Below are 19,255 nucleotides of genomic sequence, written 5' to 3'. Positions count from 1 at the left end.
CAAAAAGAAATGGCAAAGAGAAAAACAATGGCATTATGATAAAACCAACTATATAAAAATTAAACTAAATGTAAGTAAATGGAACAGTCCAGTTAAAAGGCAGGGATTGTCAGAATAAATAAAAAAGTTGAGACCCCACTATATATTTTTTTGTACAAGAAATGATGTTGTGTATAAAATACAGATGTGCTGTGCTCAGTCACTTCAGTCGTGTCTGACTCTTTGTGACCTATGGACTGTAGCCTTCCAGGCTCCACTGCCCATGGGATTCTCCAGGCAAGAATACTGGAGTGGGTTGCTGTGCCCTCCTCCAGGGGATCTTCCCAACCCAGAAATCAAACCCATATCTAGGGCATGCTCCTGCGTTGCAGGCAGGTTCTTTATCCACTGAGCCATCTAGGAAGCCCTCTCTTCTTCCTACTTAACCTTTATTATTTAACGATAATAATACATTGCAATAAATTCTCATTAGTAATATGCTAAGTAGTAGTGGGATGAGCCAATAGAGATAGATTGAAAATAAAGGATGAAAAAAGCTATATCAAGTAAACTATAGCATAAAAAAACTGGAGTAATTTTATTAGTATCAAACAAAATAGACTTTAAGACAAACAGTATTTTCAAAGACAGAGACATTTCATTATGATAAAAGGGTCCATTTATCTGAAAGACATAGCAATTTAAATGTGTCAGTTCAGTTCAGTTCAGTCACTCAGTTGTGTCCGACTCTTTGCGACCCCACGAATTGCAGCACACCAGGCCTCCCTGTCCATCACCAACTCCCAGAGTTCACTCATCCATCGAGTCGGTGATGACATCCAGCCATCTCATCCTCTGTCGTCCCCTTCTCCTCTTGCCCCCAATCCCTCCCAGCATTAGTCTTTTCCAATGAGTCAACTCTTGGCATGAGGTGGTCAAAGTACTGGAGTTTCAGCTTCAGCATCATTCCTTCCAAAGAACATCTAGGACTGATCTCCTTTAGAATGGACTGGTTGGATCTCCTTGCAGTCCAAGGGACTCTCAAGAGTCTTCTCCAACACCACAGTTCAAAAGCATCAATTCTTCGGTGCTCAGCTTTCTTCACAGTCCAATTATCACATCCATACATGACTACTGGAAAAACCATAGCCTTGACTAGACGGACCTTTGTTGGCAAAGTAATGTCTCTGCTTTTCAATATGCTATCTAGGTTGGTCATAACTTTTCTTCCAAGGAATAAGCGTCTTTTAATTTCATGGCTGAAGTCACCATCTGCAGTGATTTTGGAGCCCCCCCAAATAAAGTCTGACACCGTTTCCACTGTTTCCCCATCTATTTGCCATGAAGTGATGGGACCAGATGTCATGATCTTCATTTTATGAATGTTGAGTTTTAAGCCAACTTTTTCACTCTCCTTTTTCACTTTCATCAAGAGGCTTTTTAGTTCTTCTTCACTTTCTGCCATAAGGGTGGTGTCCTCTGCATATCTGAGGTCATTGATATTTCTCCCAGCAATCTTGATTCCAGCTTGTGCTTCTTCCAGCCCAGTGTTTCCTCTACTTGGTCCCTTCTAATTTAGCAGAAGTCCAGGGCATCAGTACTTAATAATTTCCACCACTCATCACCTTACATTAGTCACTTCCACATATTTTTGCTCATTTAATCCTCCCACCAATTACTTGAGATAGGAATTCTTGAATCTTTAGCAAAGGCAATCATAATAGTATCAGTAACATCTGCATGTGCAGAGGGCTTACTAGATGACAAACACTGTACTAAGAACATCGTGCTACTTCAATGAATCCTCCCAGCAACTGATGAGTTGGGCATTATCATCACCCCATTAAACAGATGAGAAAACTGAGGTACGGTGAGTTTAGGTCTCTTCCCTATAGTCACAGAGCTAATAGGCAAGGGAGCAAAAGTTTGATCTCAGGGGTTCCATGTTTAGATTGGAGAGAGGCTTTTCAGAGGGCTGGTCCCAGGCTGAGTGATGGAGGAAGTCTGTTTCAGACCTGCTCTTCTCCTGGAGGTACATGCCTTTGTGTGCGTCCAAGTCACTATGTCTGTCTAGACTCGTGCAGGTGGCACTCACAGCCTCATTGCAGGGTATGCCCTCCTGTTGCCTCTATCTTCAGGAAAGAACCCACATTTGTCATTTATGAATGTATTGGGTTGGCTGAAATCTTCTTGAGAATTTCCCTTCCAGGAGCTTCTGCACTTGCCCCCTCTCTTCTCACAGGAGGGCAGGACCATGAGGGCTGACAGATCCAGGATTAAATCCCTGCTCAACACCCTCATGTAGTTTAACATTAATTTTCTCAACTGGAAGTGGGAATAATGTCTGACTCAGAGGGCTAGGACAGGGTTCCATTAAATCAGGTACACACAACATCAGCTCTTGGACCCAGATTTCTTTTCCTCCACTGCTCTGCTCCTATCCACTCCTCTTAGGAATTTCATGCATCAGAAGGTGGGGGAAATCTTCCGAGAAGCATAGGGACAGCCAGTCAACTATGATGTACTGTCAAGGCAGACTTTTTTTTTCTTTCTGTAGTTGTTATATTTTATTTTCCAAGTAACACTAATTAAAAATATTTATACACCAACTTTTAAGTCCACAGTTTAGTAATGTTATTTGTAGCATATTCAAAAGCAGAGACGTTACTTTGCCAACAAAGGTCCGTCTAGTCAAGGCTATGGTTTTTCCAGCAGTCATGTATGGATGTGCGAGTTGGACTGTGAAGAAAGCTGAGCACCGAAGAATTGATGCTTTTGAACTGTGGTGCTGGTGAAGACTCTTGGGAGTCCCTTGGACTCCAAGGAGATCCAACCAGTCCATTCTGTAGGAGATCAGTCCTGGATGTTCTTTGGAAGGAATGATGCTGAAGCTGAAACTCCAGTACTTTGACCACCTCATGCCAAGAGTTGACTCATTGGAAAAGACTAATGCTGGGAGGGATTGGGGGCAAGAGGAGAAGGGGACGACAGAGGATGAGATGGCTGGATGGCATCACCGACTCGATGGATGTGAGTCTGAGTGAACTCCGGGAGTTGGTGATGGACAGGGAGGCTTGGTGTGCTGCGATTCATTGGGTCGCAAAGAGTCGGACACGACTGAGTGAACTGAACTGAACTGAACTGACTGAAAAGCCTTGTTCTGATTGGCAGAAGGTTGTGGACAGTTTGTGTCTGTGTGTGCAGGCACTGGTGTGTATGCACAAGTGTGTTCTGGAAATGGGGAAGGAAAGTAAAAATGAAGAAAACCAGAGCATGAAATGGAAAGTTTTAAGATAGTAACATTATATGCAAATCATGATAGACAGACTGGTCACATGTGTGGGCTTGGGTAAATCTTTTTATTAATCAGCTTATTATGTGTCCGAAGAAGGAGGGTGTTAGCTAGTATTTGAGAGAGATTTAGTCCCACTATAAGATGAGAGAAAAGATAATCTGAGCTGAGTATTAGACAGGAAGCGTGGAGCAGTGTAATCCTTCCATAATTTTAGCTATTAACCTCCCTCTAGATTTTTGCTGTGTCTGAGAGTCACATGTACTATTATTCCTTTAATGTTTTTCTTAACATTGACTCACTTTTTAAAAAACTTTATTTTACTGATATAGTTGATTTACAATGTTGTGTTAATTTCTTCTGTACAGCAGTGATTCCGTTGTTCACACACACACACACATATTCTTTTTTCATATTCTTTACCATTATGGTTTATCCTAGGATATTGAATATAACTTCTGTTCTATACAGTAGGACCTTATTGTTTATTCATTCCATATATAGTAGTTTGCATCTGCTAATCCCAAATGCCCAATCCATTCCTCCCCTAGGCCCCTTCTCCTTGGCAAACACAAGTCTCTTCTCTATGACTGTGAGTCTGTTTCTGTTTCATAGATAAGTTACTTTGTGTCATATTTTAGATTCCACATGTAAGTAATATCATATGGTATTTGTCTTCCTTCGGACTTCCTCTGTCAGGCCTACTTCACTTAGTGTGGCAGTCTCTAAGCCCATCCATGCTGCTGCATTGCTTTATTTTGTCTTTGTCTAATGGCTGAGCAGCATTGCACTGTTTGTGTGCACCACGTCTTTATCCATTCATCTGCTGATGGGCGTCTAGGTGGTTTCCATGCCTGCCTACTGTAAATAGTGCTGCTATGACCATCAGGCGCATACAGCTTTTTGAATTAATGGTTTGCCCAGGAGTGGGATCGCCGGGTCATACGGTGGTTCTGGGGCTTCCCTGGTGGCTTAGTTGGTAAATAATCTGCCTGCAATGTGGGAGACCTAGGAAGGTAGTTCTATTTTTCATTTTTTTGAGGAACCTCCACACTGTTCTTCTTTTGAAGAAGGAACGAATGAATACCTGAGAAAACCATTTTATTGTGCTAATTAGGTATTTTTTTCTCATACAGGCTGAGATACAACCTATTCATCAAAACATAAACTGTTTATCTGAGTTCCACCCAGATCATCACATGGCCACCTGGGAGAGTGGGCCACATTCTAAAGGGAAGATTCAAAGGGGGAATTTGTTCCAGCTTTGACATCTCCTGGCTGTGTGACTTGGAGCCAGGGAGTACCTCTGTTTCTCCCTACCCCATCAAGTCACTGAACATAAAGACTGTTAAGGTCACGCAGTCCTGGAATTTCCTCTGGCACCTTCTGACCAAATGCTCTTTTGGTCCCTGCTGGGCAGGGAAATAACCCCTTGTGGTGGTCTGAACCCTCTCGGGACAGTTCTGCATCTGCCCTACAATGGGCTCCTGGGAGCTCCACCCTTTACTTCTGTTTCTTGCCTCCCTCTTCACATCCTTTCCGGCCTGGGTGGCAGTTGTCATGCATCTAGAGGCCAAGTAGTGTTGAGCAGGACCAGGGTCTCCTGTGCTGTGGTTAGGAGTCATCCGTTGGTGATGTCCATAACGTAATGCCCAGCTCTCACTGATGGGCACGTCCTCTGTGCCAGGTGCCTTTCTGAGCTCCTGCACAGGTGAACCTCAGTGTAGCCTCACTGCCATCCTGGTTACAGGCACAACTTTCACACCCCCCAAAGATGATGCATTTGACTGAAAAGACACTTTGGGAATCTGAGGCCAGGCTGACACGCATGTGGTTCTCCCCTCTGGCTAACCTCCCAAACCTTTCCATGGTCAACATTGTTTTGCCACGTCTCTTACCTTACTCTTGCAGAGCTGGTGTGGAGGATCCAGGGGCAGGAGTGTCCATCTGGCTCTGTTATATTTCACCCTGTGGGATCTGGTCCACTACTCAAGGCTGCTGAAATCTATTTGGATCCCAACTATGTCAGCTGACATATTTCTGTCTTTCTCAATCGGGTGTCATCAGAAAATTTGGTAAGCTTGTAGTCTTTATTTTCATCCCAAGTCATTGATAAAAATGTTGAATAGGGAGAGCCAGGGGAATTCTCAGAATGCCGTTAGGAAATTCCCTCTGAATCAGCAATTTATTAATTTATCACTCTTTGAATACTGGCAGTATACTAGCTATTGGATCCTCCTATTTATACAGACCTGTGCTCATTTCTCCAGCTTATTCACAAACTATCATGAGATTCTTGGGGCTGAGATTATGGGATAAGAGGGCAGGTGTGCAGTAAAGGGTTAACCTTGTCCAAATAAAGTTCTGACTCTTGCTCGGCTCCAGAGAGGTGATTTCTAAGTCCTTTGAATATGCTGTCTGAGAGTGTCTGCTTACCTGGGGACCTTGGGCCATGAAGATGTGTGTGCTTAGTTGTGTCTGACTCTTTGCAACCCCATGGACTGTAGCCTGCCAGGCTCCTCTGTCCACGGGGATTCTCCAGGCAAGAATTTGGAGTAGGTTGCCATGCCCTCCTCCAGAACTATGCAAACAATATCATTTAGGTGGGGACCTTGGATCATGATGTGATCTTGACCTCTGGAGGGACTGGAGACTAAAGTCAGTTGTGTCTACATGACCAAACCCCGGTGTTTGGTTGGCAACAGAGTTGGCAACACTCTGCGCAGGTTGTAACCCACTGTTGCTGGGAGAAGTAAGCACTGCCCACACAATGGCCCGAGTGGGCATGCCTGGTGTCTCTGGGACCCTGCTGTGCATGCCTCTTCCTTTTGCTGATTTAGATCTGTATCCTTCTGCTACAATAAATCATAACTGTAACAGGGCTTTCCAGGTGGCACTAGTGGTAAAGAATCCTCCTGCCAATGCAGGAGGTGCAAGAGGCTTGGGTTTGATCCCTGGGTCAGGAAGATCCCCTGGAGTAGGAAATGGTAACCTCTTCCGGTATTCTTGGGAAATCCCACGGACAGAGGAGCCTGGTGGACTCCAGTCCATGAGTTGCAAAGAGTGGGACATGACTGAGCACGTGAGCATAACAACGTTGCTGAGTTCTGTGAATACTTCTTGTGAATTACAGGACCAGGAGGTGGGGTTGGACACCTCTGGAAACTACAACAGCAATCTCTGGATCACATTAAATGTATCTTTCTTTGAAGCCAGTGGACTGAGTTCTATCCAGGTTTCTCTAAATGCCTTCTTCAAGAGGTACAAAGTAATGAAGGAAGGCCTTTCTCTTCTGCGCAAAGTAGCATCCTTGTTACCCTTCCCTGGGGTCTGACTGTCCTGTGTGGGTAATGAGTGCTCATTTCAATCTTCTCTGGCTGCTATTTTGCCCAGGAGGACTTCAAGCTTGGGTATCTCCTCCTGCCTTTTAGGAAAGTCTCTGCTGAAACTCAAATACTAATGGGGGCATGCACACTAAGCTACTATCACCCATTTATACTCCAGCCGAAAATAATCAGCCCACACATGGAACTAGAGACTCATTTGGACAGAATCCAGGAGAGGGACTCAAATGGGGTCAGTTTTATGTCAGTGCTAACATAAGGGCCCATGAGCACAAAAATACCTTTAGTTCAGGTCCTCAGAGTTGTTTGTGTGAATTCTCAGTACAAAATGGCTTTTTCTCTTTTATTTAAAAATTTTTTATTGGAGTCTAGTTGATTTACAATGTTGTGTCAGTTTCAAGTGGACAGCAAAGTGAATCACTCGTACACATATATCCACTCCTTTTTTAAAAAATATATTTTGTCCCATTTAGGCTATTACAGAGCATTGACTAGAGTTCCCTGTGCTACACAGCAGGTTCTTATGAGTCATCTGTTTTATATATATAGTGTGTATATGTCAATCCCAATCTCCCAACCTCCTCTTCATTCACTCATTTTTGGCTGCACTGCGTCACTGATGCTGTGCGTGGGCTTTCTCCAGTTACAGTGAGCGGGGGGTTTTCTTTACTTGCAGAGTGCGGGCTTCTCATTGTGGTGGCTTCTCTTGCTGCTGAGCACAGGCTCTAGGCACGAGGGGTCAGTAGTTGTGGTGCATGGGCTTAGTTGACCCTGAGGCAAATGGGATCTTCCTAGACCATGGGTCGGACCTGTGTCCCTATATTGGCAGGTGGATCCTTTACCACAGGACTACCAGGGGAGTTTGGCTTTTTTCTTTATTTTTGAGAAATATGTTGGTAGGGAGGACTTATTTTTCCTCCTCCCCTTTGCTTTATCCTACAACCAAGGGGCATGAATATCTGCCTTTAAGATAATGACCTGGGACAGTACAGTCCTTCCTGCATCCCTGGACCTTTAAGGGATCATAGAATGTGTGCCTTGAAAAGCTCCACTCCTTATAGAAGATGGAAATCCTTGCTGTTGTTTAGTTACTAAGTCATGTCTGACTCTTTGTGACCCCTTGGACTATAGCTCACCAGGCTCCTCTGTCCATGGAATTATCCAGGCAAGAATATTGGAGTGGGTTGCCATTTCCTTCTCCAGGGGATCTTCTCAGCCTAGGGATCAAACCCACATCTCCTGCTTGGCAGGCAAGATTCTTTATCACTGAGCCACCTGGGAAGCAGGAGGCCTTTATTTCTTCTCTCCTGTAATCAGAGGTGGGGGAAGTGGAGGGATCAACTGTCCCCCTACCCCCACTCTTGATTAATGTGAGATGTTATAGTCCAGTTCCTACATGGAAGGTCTTTATATTTAAAGCCATTAAGAATGGCTTCTTGGGCTCCAAAATCACTTTGGATGGTGACTGCAGCCATGAAGTTAAAAGACACTTGCTCCTTGGAAGAAAAGCTATGACAAACCTAAACAGTGAATTAAAAAGCAGAGATGTCATTTTACAAACAAAGGTGTGTATAGTCAAGGCTATGGTTTTTCCAGTAGTCATGTACGGATGTGAGAGTTGAACCATAAAGAAGGCTGAGCACTGGAGAATTGATGCTTTCAAACTGTGGTATTGGAGGAGACTCTTGAGAGTCCCTTGGACTGCAAGGAAATCAAACCAGTCAATCCTAAGAGAAATCAGTCCTGAATATCCTTTGGAAGGATTGATGCTGAAGCTGAAGCTCCAATACTTTGAACACATGATGCAAAGAGCTGACTCATTGGAAAAGATCCTGTTGCTAGGAAAGATTGAGGGCAGGAGGAGAAGGTGACAACAGAGGATGATGGCATCACCGACTCGATGGACATGAGTTTGAGCAGACTCTGGGAGACAGTGAAGGACAGGGAAGCCTAGTGCTGCAGTCCATGGGACAGCAAAGAGTTGGATACAACTGAGTGACTGAACAGCAACAAGAGTGGAAGTTTCTGGAGGGCAGACACCACATGAATTTCATCCTTGAATCTGAGGGTGTGGCCTGGCCTAGCATGGAGAGGGAGTAAATGACATGCTGTCTGTCTCCTAACTTGAGAACGTTTCAGCCAAGTAGGATTGGGAAATACAGAGTTCCTTTCCTTGGTCACCACAACGGGCTTGGGCAGCTGCCAGCTGGCTGCTCTGATGCTCATGAGAGCTCCCCGAGCTCTGCACGGGGCTGTTGGCTGTGAGCCCAGGCCCTCCTGCCTAGCTGGGCTCTTGGTTGGTCATGAAGTTCAGTGAGTTCACTCTCCAATTTCACACGTGCAAGTTGTGCTTGGAGCTTGCTGGATGCAGATTGGAGATTGGAGACAAAAGCTGTCAGGCATCAAACCCACAGGCTCTCTGTGGCCATGTCGTCAATGGGGTCAGAAATGGGGCTTCTTGAACGTTTACTCCTCTAGTACTGTTGTCAATCAGCTGTGGATCCCCTGGGGATCTTGTGAAAATGCAGCTTCTGATTCAGGAGCTCTGGGGTAGGGCCTAACAAGCTACCGAGTGATGACCCAACCACACTCTGAGAAGCCAGTATCTAAAGGACTATAAGACACATGGGTGTTGACATCGTGGGGCAGGGTTTAGGTGGCCAACTAGCCACTAAAACTCTTGACACATTCTGAGCAGAAGACATAGAAAGAAGTGATGGATCCTGCGTTGGTCTGGAGGAAACCAGCCACCAGGGCATCTACTCTCCCTGAGGCAGGGACAGGGCTCCCAGCCCACATCGTATGACTTTGATCAATGCATTTGCAGCAGCAAGAGGCAGGATGGTGTAATGGCTCCTGCTCGTGGTTTGGTGCCAGTTCACCTTGGCAGGTTGGGCATACACTCCTAAGCCCTGTTCCTGTGGCCCAGAGTTTTCTCTGTGCCTGAGTTTTCTCATTCGTAAAAGGGAGATGCAGTCATAGTATCGCCTGGCGCTAGTGCTAAAGAATCTGCCTGCCAGTGCAGGAGACACGGTTTTGATCCTTGGGTTGGGAAGATCCCCTGGAGTATGAAATGGCAACCCGCTCAAGTATGCTTGTCTAGAAACTTCCATGGACAGAGGAGCCTGGAGGGCTACAGTCCATGGGGTTGGAAAGAGTTGGACACGACTGAGCGTGCACTGTCACTGTAGGATTACTGTGAAAGCTGCAGATTATATAAGGGACTCACTTGATAAAAAGCTACTTGGAGTAGTTCTTTTCCTTCTCAGCCAGAGCTCCAGTCCCTCAGCCTGGGACCTCAGGGGGCCTTGGGCTTCTGTGCCCTGCAAGGCCACGGTTGTGCAAGCGCTCTCGGGTCTCTTGTTACCCAGGAGCCGGCAACAGACCAAAATAAAGTTGAGGGGGGGACCGGCGGGGAGGGCCGAGTGAGCCTCTGTAGGGAGTCTGACCAGGTCAGCTGGGAATGCCTGTCAGCCGTCCAGGGTGGCTCCTGCGTGGGCCTGGAGGTGGGTGAGTGACTCACGCCGGGGGCCCTCTCTACCCCCATGCCCAAGTGCTCCTCCCTTCCCAGGCCGGGGCTCACCTAATCCCCGCAGTGGGTGTCAGGGGGCACCCGCACCTGGGCCGAGGGCTAGGGTTGCAGTGTGCTCACTTCACACTCGGCAGCGTGCAGCTGAGGCCCTCTCCCCGGGCAGCGAGGTCAGCTTGGCAGACATTGCCTCTCCAGCCCTGATCTGAATCTGGCCGCAGGCAGCCGATTCCCCCGGACCCGACGAGGTGATGGCCGAACAAGAAGCCAGTGGGCTGCAGGTCCTACTGCACACGCTCCAGGTAGGCAAGAGGCCGAGGGCCGCCCAAGCTTAGCCAGCCGGATCTTTGCCGCGCCGGGCCTGCCTGGGAGCCGGGGCTCTCCCCGCAGTCTGCTGTGGCCCTAGTGGCCTAGTTTGCTAACCAGCAGTTAACACCCGAGTCAGCAGCAGCTCTCACCTTGAGGCTGACCTAAAGGATGCTCTGGTGTTAAAATATTAAACCTGACGGTGCTGATGAGTGTGCTGCTTGAATTATTGAACCTGGTGGGATTAGAGGCTCGGGCTAAAAGATCCAGGTTTGCTCGAGATGAGAAAGATGGAGAAAAAGGCTGTTTGGCAAATGCACGCCTGTTCAATGGCTCCCTGAGCAGGACAGGAGACCCCGGGGTGGGGGCGGGTGTATAGGAAGGGGGGCATCAGGAAAGACCACTCCTCTGGGCTTCTGTTGAATGGCCATTACCAGGTTCCCAGAGAGTGGTCCTCATCAGAACCACCTAGGATGCCTGCTCACAGTGCATCTTCTCAGTGGGATCTGCCAGAAGGAATTACTGCCACCAGGGGTGGGGGCCTGGGAATCTGCCTTGCCTCCTATGTGATTCTATTCACTCCTAATTTTGAGATTTCTTCTCCCAGGGCACGGTTTTGCTATCTTATCTGCAGACTAGAAACTCCCAGAGGGTGTTTAAAAAAAGGCAGATACCCACCCGCCCAAATTCAGATTTAACTGATCTGGGGAGTAAACTGAGCATTGGATCTTTGAAACCCTCCCCTCCCAGGTGGTCTCAAAGTGCAACTAAAGTCAATGAATCACTGCTCTGTAGACTTGGGTAGATGCTTGCACTGAACCGGATGCAGGGAATGGCAGACCTCAAAGGGGCCCAAGAGATCTTCTATTCCAGGCTTCTAAACCTGAAGTTCATGGACAGGTGGCACAAGAGAATGGGCTTCAGGGACTCCATGACCCCCACCCACGGATTTAGAATGTAAATGTTTTACACTTATTTCTTCCCAGCTTTGAAAAGTTTCGTTTTCCTTGGATTCTTGAGAAAAGCTATATTCCTAAATATAGATTTAGAGTTTGAGCAAACTCTGGGAGATAGTGAAGGCCAGGGAAGCCTGGTATGCTGCAGTTCTTGGGGCTCTCAAAGAGTCGGACATGACTTAGCGACCGAACAAAATATCCCCAGAAATTTGAAGAACCAGGAAATCCAACCTTCCAGTGCACAGTTAAAGCAACTGAATTTCAGAAGAGAAATAGCTTCCCAAGGTCATGTAACCACTTAATAGGAGAACTGGGACTAGCACCAGAGAACTTCAGTATCCCGTGGACCAAGCGTCTTTGGCTCATTCTATCCGGTGCAACAAAGGCAAGAATGCATCTGGGTTAGGAGTGTTGGCGGTGGGAGTGGGCCTGAAAATAAATTTGCAGTTGGCCTGGAAGTCACTGCAGGATAAACTCAATCTCCTATCTTTCTACTGTGGGGATTTCTGATTGATATTTAGAATGATTGTTCTGGATTCTCAATCATCAAAGAAAGACTGAATTAAATTCATTATACCCTATGTGTGCTAAGTCACTTTAGTTGTGTCTGACCCTTCATGACCCTATGGACTATAGCCCGCCAGGCTTCTCTGTCCATGGGATTTCTCCAGGCAAGAATACTGGAGTGGGGCCATGCTCTCCTCCAGGGGTTCTTCCCTACCCAGGCATCCAACCCGTATCCCTTGCATTGCAGGTGGATTCTTTACCACTGAGCCACTGGGGAAGCCCTCAGTATGCCCTACTTATTCCCAATTAACCAAAACACTAAAATAACCAGAACATGTTTGCCCTGTGCACTCCAGTTGATCTCAGAATCTGGTGGTGGAATTGACTTGGGTTCCTGGCAGAGCCCTGAGTCAGCTCTCTCTCCAGGTATCTGCCAGAGTCTGGTTTCAGTCTTGAGGGTAGGAGTTAGAACTCTGGCATATTAACAAAAAAAGGAGAGTGAGAACCCAGAACAGGTATTCCATGGAATAATGTTTCCTGATGAGTCTCCCGCCCCTCCTCATTCCCATCCCCATGGACTAGACCCTGAACAGTTTCTGAAAAGAGCTTAGCTAATGTGTTTTTGATGGAGGGTCTCAGAGGTCTTAGGGGTTCAAGCCAGTCCTCCTTGTGCACAAAAGTGAGAGACCGAAGGGTTTGTACCACTTCTCAAACCTCTGCAGAAAACAGCGGTTATGTCTGAGTAGAATGTGAGTTCTCCAAGTCTTTCAGAAGCACCCAGAACATTGCCAAGGGAAGGAGAAAGAGAGACCAGATGGCCAGAAAGACAAAGCACAGGGGTGACCATGTCCCCATGATATGATGGGGACTTCTGCCTCCTCGGGCAACTATGACAAAATCAACTAGATCATTAAGCAATATTGGTTTTCCAGGGACTGCCTTGGTAGTTCAGTGGCTAAGACTCCAGGCTCCCAATGCAGGGGACCCAGGTTTGATCCCTAGTCAGGGAACTAGATCCTGCATGTTGCAGTGAAGACCTAGCACAGCCAAATAAATACATATACAAGAAATATCAGTGTTCTACCTGTTACCTTTCCCTCTACAATTGGGAAAGGGCTAAGTGCTTTTTTTCCTACCCCAGTTTCAACACAGATTTATCTCTGCCCTGAAAGGCATTTCTACCCAGACATTTTCCAAGTGCCTGACTTTTACCATATGAGTTGAGACAGAAAAGCACAAGATTGACTCATGAGGGCCTGGGTGAAGGGGTGGCGTCACAGAACGCAGGTGTGAGAGAAAGGAGGAACTGGCTTCTGCCCCATTCCTGGCACTTACCAGCTGTACACCCTTAGGCAAGCCCGTCAACCTCTCTGAGCCTTCATTTCTAGATCTGTAAAAGCAGGGGGGGCGGGCAATAAAACTTTCCTCAGCCCTTTGTGCCAGGATTAAGAGAACCCATTTGAAAAGTGCTTATAAGCTATAATCAGCAGTTCAAGTGACTCTGGTTTTTATAATTTCCCCAGCTGAGGACACAGTGGAGAGGCTGGGAACATTTGCCTAGGCTTTTCATCATCCCACTCTGCTTATTTCCTGGATGGGCTCCAGAACCCTTGGAAAAAAAGGAAGGTGTCTTGTCCATCCTGCTCTCGTTTCTCTGTGTGGTTTGAGCTAATGGGGAAGATGGGGAGCTGCCACGGTAACAGGATGTGGGCGCCAGGCCAGCCCCAAAGCCGGGAGCCCTCACCCGGCGATGTCCCACAGGATGCCAACTCCGACACATTTTGAGCTGTGATATGGGCACATTTTTTGCTATTGGCCTTTGCACTTTATTATTTGATATTATAGCTGCTCAGACCAAATGCCAGGTCTGCATCTTGGCTGAAAGGTGCGTAGTGAAGCTCCTTTGCTTGACTTGGGCTCTGGAACTTTATCTATTATAGATTGTGAATGAGGTTGCTGCCTGTGCAGTTTCCAGCCTTGAGTGAGCGTGAGGCTCAGATAATAGAAAGCCTGGAGGAGGTGGCAACTGCACTTTTCCCTTGGACTTCTTCCTTCAAGGATTATTTCTGAGACAACAGATGATTTCAGCCTCTGGGCTGCAAAGAGGGGATGGATGGAAAAATGATGACTGATATGTTTCATTCATAGCACTTGGGGGTTTTGTTTCTAAAACATATGTTTAAAAAATTCTAGAATTCTTCACAGAGGATGTAGAAATATCCATCTATCATACATCCATAGGACCAGGTGTGGCAGAAACTGAGCTTTCCCCTTGGACATCAACAGAAGGGTTTGGAAAAATCATGAGACGAAGTTTCCTTTTAGATAGTAAGCATCATGTCCTCCCTGAATATCCAGTCAGGAGGAGTCTCTTCTCCCAAATTCCTTACCATGGCATTCATTACATACAAACTTGCTCTACAAGTATTTTTATCTTACCGTTGTTCATCTAGAACATTGTATTTTCATTGAAAAATAGGTCAACTTTCAGCAGAAGAAATTGGTGCAGTTAAGAGGGTAATGAGGGTTCCCAGGGATCTTTCTCATGGCAGCAAAATGTGGAGAGTATTCAGTATTTGCTCTGACACTGAATTTGATTAAAACGGAAAATCTGAGAAGGGGAAGAGAGGAGATTGACATGGGAGTTTACTCAAATGCTTGAGTCTTGAGTGGCAAGCTTCAGATCTAATCATGCCCTTGGCAATGGCTGCTTATCCATAGAGGTAGATGATGGGGAGTCCAGGACATTCAGCCAAGGTAACAGTGGTACAGCTCTTTGGATGGGGACATTAGCCATGACTGTATCTCTGCTTTTTACTGCCAAGTAATATGATGTATAGGCTTCCCTGGTGTCTCAACAGGTAAAGAGCCCGCCTGCTAATAGGAGATGCAAGAGACTCAGGTTTGATCTCCGGGTCTGGAAGATCTGGAGGAGGGCATGGCAACCCACTCCAGTATTCTTGCCTGGAGAATCCCATGGACATAGGAGTCTGGCAGGCTACAGTCCATGGGATCATGAAGAGTTGGATATGACTAGGTGTGCAAGCACACGTGCATGCACACCCTGTTGATCTGTTACACACAACCTCCCCATCACTGACCTGACTTTTATCCTGGTCCTCTTTTTTATCCATCCCTTCCCTTTAGCCCTTTCTTGTCACTTAACTCAAACTTGCATCTCACCCCATCCTGAGCCACTGTGTATCTCTGATCCCCCTCCAGGGGGAAGGTCAGAGATGGATTATGGCTCAGGGATTGGTGAAGTTGCACTGTTTAAACTTTTTTTTTTTTAAATTTGAAAGGAACAAAAGTTATTTTAGAGGCAGAGTTCAATGTCCTTGTGTCAAAACAGTTCTGATAACACGGCATTAAAAGGACCAGTGCATGCTAAGTCACTCAGTCGTGTCCACCTCTTTGTATCCCATGGACAGAGGAGCCTGGTAGGCTGCAGTCCATGGGATTCTCCAGGCAAGAACACTGGAGTGGGTTGCCATGGCCTTCTCCAGGGAATTTTCCCAACTCAGGGATCGAATGTGCATCCCTTACATCTCCTTCATTGGCAGCAGGTTTGTTACCACTAGTGAGTTGAGTCCAAAAGTCCCATCCTCACTTTTGGTAATTGAGAGCTCCCTGCCACACTCCTACTGAACCCAGACTCTGGATCCAACTTCCTCCCTGAGCATCTACCCCCCCAAGGCAGCAGGCAAGGGACAGAAGGCCTGCATGGCTTTGAGGTGTAATTGAAAATTTGCCCTTGCTGCTGACATGTTGAAGGTAATGGCTAACAGAGAGACCCACATTTACTCCACAACTGGCAACTTTTACTGGCAACATCACTCCACAATTTACTCAGTTACGAAAATTGGAACCCCTCTTATGAAAGTCAAACACAGTCTGGGTTTGAGTTCTGGGAGCTCGGAAAGCATGCAACCAGGGAAGAGAAGTTGGTCTGGGTGACTGATCACTGTACCATACTCTTTAAGTGTGGGGGAAGGCAGCTATGAATCAGACAGACAAGGTGCTTCTTCATATTTCAGAAACAGGCATTGGAAACGCATCCTCTTGGGTGTGAGCTCCATATCCTTTTGCCAGACCTGAAATGAAGAAGTGGAAGGTTTGTGGGATCTGTGCTTTTTCACAAAGAGAATACTGCATGGTTCCTTCAAAGCAAGGGGTCTGCAAATCAGGTTCTTGAGAGAGAAAAGGATGTGTAGGGTGAAGGAGATATCGATAGCAGAGATGCTGGGAATACAAGAATGAGGAGAACAAAGGGTGTGGAAGAAGACAGAGTATTCTGGGTCCTCTACACCTTGCCCTAACTTGCTTCATTCATATTTGTTAGTTGAAAATGGCTTGAGATGCTTTGCACTGTCGTTGTTCAGTTGCTAAGTAGTGTCCAACTCTTTGAGACCCCACGGACGGCAGCACACCAGGCATTCCTGTCCTTCTCTGTCTCTCAGAGTTTGCTCAGACTCATGTTAAATCAGTGACGCCATCCAACCATCTCATCCTGTCACCCCCTTCTCCTTCTGCCTTCAATCTTTCCCAGCATCAGGGTCTTTTGAAATGAGTCGGTCCTTTGCATCAGGTGATAAAGTATTGGAGCTTCAGCATCAGCCCTTTCAATGAATATCCATGGTTGATTTCATTTAGGATTGATAGGTTTGATCTCCTGGCTGTCCAGTGCTCTTGAATTGTGGTGCTGGAGAAGACTCTTGCATGGAGAGATGTTGTCAAATTCAGGTTTTTATGTGTCTAATTTCCTCTATTTGGTCCCTTGAATTATAATAGTTAAAATAATAATGAACATGTATTAAACAGTTCCTACATGTAAGAAGCTGTGCAAAGTCCTTCACAGGCACCGTCTCATTTAATCCTTACAACAACCCTGTGAGTTGGGTGGCATTAGTGCCTGCATTGTAGAGCTCTCAAAGGGAAGGTTGGAGATGTTAGTACACTTCTTACAGTCATACAGTGAGTGAGTGATTGGCAGAGCTGGAATCTGAGCAGAGGGAAGCTGACATGGGTGGGTGTGCTCTTGCCAGGTGTATTAGCTTCCTGAGGAGAAACAGGCCCATTGCGAAGAGATTTTTCCAGGTGGTAGGTGTCTGTGGAGGAGAAAGGAGACACCCCCGCTCCCTTTGGCAAAACAGCAGCTGTGCCCACAGTCCTGGCAGGACTGGCCAAGAGGGCAGAGAACAGGTGCCTAGAGTGGGTGTCTGCAAACTTCGAAGGGTCTAATACAAAGCTTTTAGGCTTCTCAGGCCACCCGATCTTTGTCACAGTTGTTCAGCCCTGCCGCTGTAGCTGGCAGGATGTGGCTGGAAAGAATGGGCTCTCTTGCAGTTAGATTTGTGTACAGAAAACCAGGGAATGGGCTGGCCTTGGCTGTTGTGATAGACGGTGGACCCCTGGCTGGAGGTCCTTTGGGCCCAAGCAGGGTGGAGGTCAGGGTGGGAGAGGGGACAGAAAGCGAGAGGTGGAGCATCAGGGGCCTGTTGGACTGTCTGCTGCCAAGAGGGAGCTTCCTTTATGTGTGTGGACGTCCTCTTCAACTTCCAGGCCGCCCTCCTTGCAAAGGCAGCATGGAAAATGATGCTCTGAGTTCCTCTGGGGGCAAGTCTTACAGAACCTGAAATGCACACTTCAGAATGTCATTTCCTGCTGCTGCTGCCTCCAGTTTTTTAAGTACCAGTGGAGACAGTCATTGTGTCTATTAATCCTCCAGGGAGAGCTTTCAGGGCATTTTAGCAGCACTTAACATAAATGCCGCTGGTTTGATGCCTGGGTCAGGAACATCCCTTGGAGGAGGGCATGGCAGCCCACTCCAGTATTCTTGCCTGGAGAATCTCTTGGACAGAAGAGCCTGGTGGGCTACAGTCCATGGAGTCACACTGAGTTGGACATGACTGAAGCTGACTTAGCACATTGCACCAGTGTAATACGTGATTGTCTTGCAGATATTGTTTGCATTCAACAGTGCTTCCAGCACAAGACATGTTCAGTTAAGCACTTCTTAGACTGGTTTCTACAGAACACCAGTGTTCCCTGGGATGCCAATGAGTGTTCCATTCACAAAAGTTCTTGCTGACAGATGGATTGGAAATGTCGGGGTAAATAAACTTATTAGAATTGCTTACTGGAAGATGATCAATCTTTTGAAAGCTTTTCTATCATCTGTCTTGTTCACCTTTATCCCTACTACCTAAAGCACTCTCCAGGACATAGTAGGCACTCAATAAATCTTTATTGATTGAATAATAAGATGAATGTGCGTGGTAAATTATCAAGTTGGGGATATAATAGATAGCATTTCTATATCATCTTCAGTTCACTTCAGTTGCTCAGTCATGTCCGACTCTTTGCGACCCCATGAAGTGCAGCACGCCAGGGCTCCCTGTCCGTCACCAACTCCCGGAGTCCCAAACCCATGTGCATTGAGTTGGTGATGCCATCCAACCATCTCATCCTCTGTCCTTCCCTTCTCCTCCTGCCCTCAATCTTTCCCAGCATCAGGATCTTTACAAATGAGTCAGTTCTTCACATCAGGTGGCCAAAGTATTGGTTTCAGCTTCAACATCAGTCCTTCCAATGAACACCTTTAGGATGGACTGGTTGAATCTCCTTGCAGTCCAAGGGACTCTCAAGAGTCTTCTCCAACACCACAGTTCAAAAATCATCTTAGAGATGGGATTTTTTAAAACTTTTATTTTGTATTGGAGGATAGCCAATTAACAGTATTGTGAGTTTCAGGTGGACAGCAAAGGGACTCTGCTGTATATATACATGTATCCATTCTCCCCCAAACTCCCCTGCCATTTTCAGGCTGCCGCATAACATTGAGCAGAGTTCCATGTGCTATGCAATAGGTCCTTGCTGGTTATCCATTTTAAACATAGCAATGTGTACCTATTGACCCCAAACTCCCTAATTTTCCCTTCCCCCAGAGATGCAATAATTTTTTTATAGCAAATACCCACCAGTATTCAATCCCACAGAACATTAGATCTTTCTTTCTTTCTTTCTGGCTGAACCGCCTGGCATGTGAAATCTTAGTTCCCTGACCACGGGTCAAACCTGAATCTTCCTGCAATGAGGGAGACCCAGGTTTTATCCCTGGGTCGGGAAGATCCCCTGGAGAAGGGAACGGCAACCCACTCCAGTATTTTCACCTGGAGAATTCCATGGACAGAGGAGCCATGAGGTCTCACAGAGTCAGACATGACTGAACAACTAACATTTTCACTTTTCTTTCAGTTTCCCTGTGGTGAAAGCCCAGTCTTAATGACTGGCCACCAGGGAAGTCCCTCACAGGACATTAAGAATCCATGGAACACGTTTG

The 19,255-nt window shown here is 46.5% G+C and overlaps 1 protein-coding gene across 1 annotated transcript in view; it reads left to right on the top strand.

Annotated features, from left to right (window-relative positions):
- The first annotated feature begins 10,204 nt into the window (after nt 1–10,204).
- AGBL1 (AGBL carboxypeptidase 1) overlaps nt 10,205–19,255 on the top strand; it is a 411,763-nt gene continuing 402,712 nt past the window's right edge. The window contains exon 1 of the mRNA XM_040257131.1: nt 10,205–10,446. Within this exon, the coding sequence (XP_040113065.1) occupies nt 10,396–10,446 (51 nt within the window). The 5' untranslated portion in view covers nt 10,205–10,395. The remainder of the gene's footprint in view (nt 10,447–19,255) is intronic.

Source organism: Oryx dammah, unplaced genomic scaffold (assembly GCF_014754425.2).
Source record: "Oryx dammah isolate SB20612 unplaced genomic scaffold, SCBI_Odam_1.1 HiC_scaffold_16, whole genome shotgun sequence".
Taxonomy (NCBI): Eukaryota; Metazoa; Chordata; class Mammalia; order Artiodactyla; family Bovidae; genus Oryx; species Oryx dammah.
Note: the sequence above shows the minus strand (reverse complement) of the source record. Positions and strands in the feature narration are given on the sequence as shown.